The sequence below is a fragment of the Triticum aestivum genome, chromosome 5B, assembly GCF_018294505.1.
Source record: "Triticum aestivum cultivar Chinese Spring chromosome 5B, IWGSC CS RefSeq v2.1, whole genome shotgun sequence".
Taxonomy (NCBI): domain Eukaryota; kingdom Viridiplantae; phylum Streptophyta; class Magnoliopsida; order Poales; family Poaceae; genus Triticum; species Triticum aestivum.
Window position 1 is genome coordinate 625,188,987 of NC_057807.1, and position 3,580 is coordinate 625,192,566.

Below are 3,580 nucleotides of genomic sequence, written 5' to 3' on the forward strand. Positions count from 1 at the left end.
CTAGGCTGTGACTGAGTATTACTGGTTGATGAGCAATGTATGCTGGTTCCAAGCCCACCTCGGAGATGAGGAACTCAGACCTGCGCTGCAGCGATTCCTTGGACCTCTTCAGCATCAATGGAGCTTTAGAAACAGCAATGCCCACCTGAGCATCCGACCATCTGAACGTGCTCTTCAAGTATTCAACTTTGGCTGCGATCTTCTCCTCGCTGAGGAATGCGACAGCATGCAGAGCGTGCCTGAACATCCGAGAGCGGCTGGGCACACCTATGTTTTTGGCGCATGCCACCATGGCCTGGACTCACTCCGGTATGGTGGGGAGCAGCCATGGCTGATTAATGCATAGCTTGGCAATAACACAAGCACCTAGCCTGCACCCCTGCAGCAACGTGACGTTTGGTTTGACCATACCCTCGAGGTCAGACATGAGAAGGTAGAAGCTCTTCTTGAGGGCCCAGAGGAGGTTGTTGGAGGACCCAAATGCATAAGTGGATGTATGAAAGGTTTAAGTACAGCCAGCTTGAAATGCTTACTTTGTTTCAGAAAAAACAGACCATGACAACTACTGTACAACCCATCTTCTTGAAAAATAGAAGCTAAAAAAATTCTAGCATGCTTTGGCAGTTACTTCGGAAGTTAAAGAAAGTATTGGAGTTCTTTGCCTTTCCAGATCGAACATTGTTTGAGTCCTTAATTTTACCTTGGCAAAATCATGCAGACACAGGTATCAAATTTTACTCTTCATCCAGATGAACACCCAAGATGGTGGAAACTAATTCAAGTACAGATTATGTGGCCAGTTGGAAGAAATGTGCCCCAAAAGGTTAGCAGATTGTGTGCAGCATTTCAAACAAACAAGAATACTAGGGGGAGTAATTAAGAACCTGCAGTCTCTGCAGATATTCAGACCATGTATTCAGAGTATGTATGTACATGATACCAACTGTTTGCTGACACTAATCACAATCACACTGACGAAAGCAACAAGTTAAGCACTCAGTTTTAGCCAAACTAAAGAAGAGGTACCTCAGATGTAGAAAGCAAGAGGAAAAAAATGCTAGTGAACCACCTGATGGTGCTTGGCACCAAGAATTACCCACAGGACGAAAACACAATAGTGAACTAAAAATCTTAAGCTGCCATCCACAATAAACACATGATTTATGGCCATGGTGCAGAGCATAAAAATCCACAACATACAAAAAAAATAGTGCTTCTTTGTCTCATTAACATCACTAGCAGCAAGTGCTTCTCCATTGTCTCAATAACAATACTAGCATAAAAATAAACAGAGGCATGTTAGTTTACTTACTTAAACTTAAATGATGCCAACCCTCCTCCATGAGAGTTCGATGTTTAGTCAAGCCGGCATCTCTCTTTAGCAGATAACCTGTATGTGTGAGCCCTGCACATTTCATCCTGCAGTCCAGTAGGTATTTCCAATATGACCAATGGTTCCAAATCGTTGCTTCTGATCTAACTAAAGGAGAACTCATCTGTGTACACTTTCCATGGTTGAATTTTTTCGCTAAAGTTTCCACGGTTGAGTGAACGCCTCCATCTTTACTTAGTTACTTAAAGCAAAAAAAAAAATGGCCCAAAATAGGAAACGCCAACACCAGGAGGCAACATGCTCTCCAGCTGCTTCCAAAAAGACTATTTACCTAAATTTGGGATGGGTATCAGATTGATCCTCCAATTATCCACTATGAATTGCAAAAACATTTATAGAACATCAGGAGTGCATTACTGACATGAAGGGGACCTTACCTTGGCTAGTTATCTCAATACACCAGCAACGAACTTGAAAACTGAAATTTTAATGCATGGCAGAATGGCCTCATCTCACACTTAGTCCCAATACGTGTGTTTAAAAACATGAATGGGGACGAAAAAGTTCATAACTGATACATGGTTTCTTCTCTGCTGAGTGGTGACATTACATATCAGTATTCAGGGATCAAATTATCAGTTTCATAACAATTAACAACAACCGACCCAGCATCTAGCAGACATACAGATACAGCAGCGGACAACCAGCAAACAGTTACATCAGAGCCCATTCTCGGCTTATGTGAATCTGAAATTAGTGGGCTCTTCCCCCTTGCAAGCAGCATCATAGTCTTTTTCCAGGTTCGGTGCAGCTTCCTTATGAGGGTGTATGAACTTCTTCTTGAATGTCTTCTCAGACTCCTTGAAAACAGTATAGTAGCTCGGGTCACACTTGAGCAATCCATTTTCCTTGAGAAACTTTATAACGTAGTGCCGGGGTCTGATCCGGCCCTCCAAGCTGTACATGAGCATTGCCGGACGATAAGCAATGTGTGCCGGTTCCAACCCCAGCTCGCAGATGAGGAACTTGGATCTGCGCTGCAGCGATTCCTTAGCCTTCGTCAGCACCGCTGGAGCCTTAGAAACAGCAATGGCCACCTCAGCATCCGTCCACCTGAACGTGTTCCTCAAGTACTCCACTTTGGCTGGACATCCCAGCAAGATCTCCTCCTTGCCGACAGATGCAACAGCATGCAGCGCGTGCCTGAACATGACAGAGCCACGGGGCACACCTATGTCTTCGGCGCATGTCACCATCGCCTGGACAAGCTCCGGGTTGGCGGTGATCATCCTCGGCCTTGAGATGCACAGCTTGGCAATATCGCAATCACCTAACCCGCACTCGCGCAGCAACGCGACATTGGGCTTGACCACCCTCTCGAGGCTGTGCGAGATGAGATCGCAGAACTTCATGGCCCGGAGGAGGTTCTCGGAGGAGCGGAAGAGGCGCAGGTGGTACTCGAGCTTGGAGACGGTGTCCTTTCTGCGGAATCTGTGGGCGGCGAGCGAGGCGAGGCGTGCGATTTCGGAACGCGATAGGCCGAGGTCAGAGAGCCCGGCGACGATGGGCGCCAGGGTTCTCTCCACGCTGGCGCAGAGGAGCTGCGGGTCCTTGGCGACGACCGCGGCGGCATCGGCGCCGGAGAGGCCGAGGCCGGCGAGGAAGGCGAGCACGGCGTCGGGATTGGCGGGGGACTTGAGGCGGGGGAGCTTGCGGGAGGCCTTGACGGCCTGTGCCCGCGTGAGGCCGCAGGTGGAGAAGAGGTAGTTCTCCACGGCGAATCCGGTGCTTGGGGAAATGGCGACCGAGAGGAGGCGGTGGAGAGGGGATGCGGGAGAGGTGGCTTGAGAAGAAGAGAGGAGATGGGCGAGGATGGAGCTTCGCAGCCGGAGCATGGCGCCGCGGCGGTACGGTGGTGCCGGCGGCGAGGGGATGGGGAACGACGGCCGGCTGGTGCCAGAGCCAGAGGATTTGCGTGGTCTGGTCTGGTCTTGTTCGACCTTGATGCTGACAAGGTGACCCTACACGCCAGTCTCTCTTTCTCTGATAATGGGCTGGGCTGGTCTGGACTGACACTGTGCAATGTTTTTTTTTGGTTCTCTTATAAAATATAACTAACATTGGCCGTGCCCACAATAATAACATACACTATCTTTGTACCAAAATATACTACGTTTTTACCCCGCAAAAAAAACTAATTTGAGTATGGCAATTTAAAAATATTACTTTTTTAGTTTAATTTAAAAA

The 3,580-nt window shown here is 48.2% G+C and overlaps 1 protein-coding gene across 1 annotated transcript; it reads right to left on the minus strand.

Moving 5' to 3' along the window:
- Nucleotides 1-1,869: 1,869 nt before the first annotated feature.
- Nucleotides 1,870-3,334, minus strand: LOC123113723 (uncharacterized). Its single transcript, XM_044535026.1, has one exon. The coding sequence runs from the start codon at nt 3,226-3,228 to the stop codon at nt 2,071-2,073; it is 1,158 nt and encodes a 385-aa protein (XP_044390961.1). The 5' UTR covers nt 3,229-3,334; the 3' UTR covers nt 1,870-2,070.
- Between the last annotated feature and the right edge of the window lie 246 nt (nt 3,335-3,580).

Coding starts and splice junctions, on each gene's coding strand:
- LOC123113723 (XM_044535026.1), bottom strand. CDS start 3,228: ATGCTCCGGCTGCGAAGCTCCATCCTCGCCCATCTCCTCTCTTCTTCT.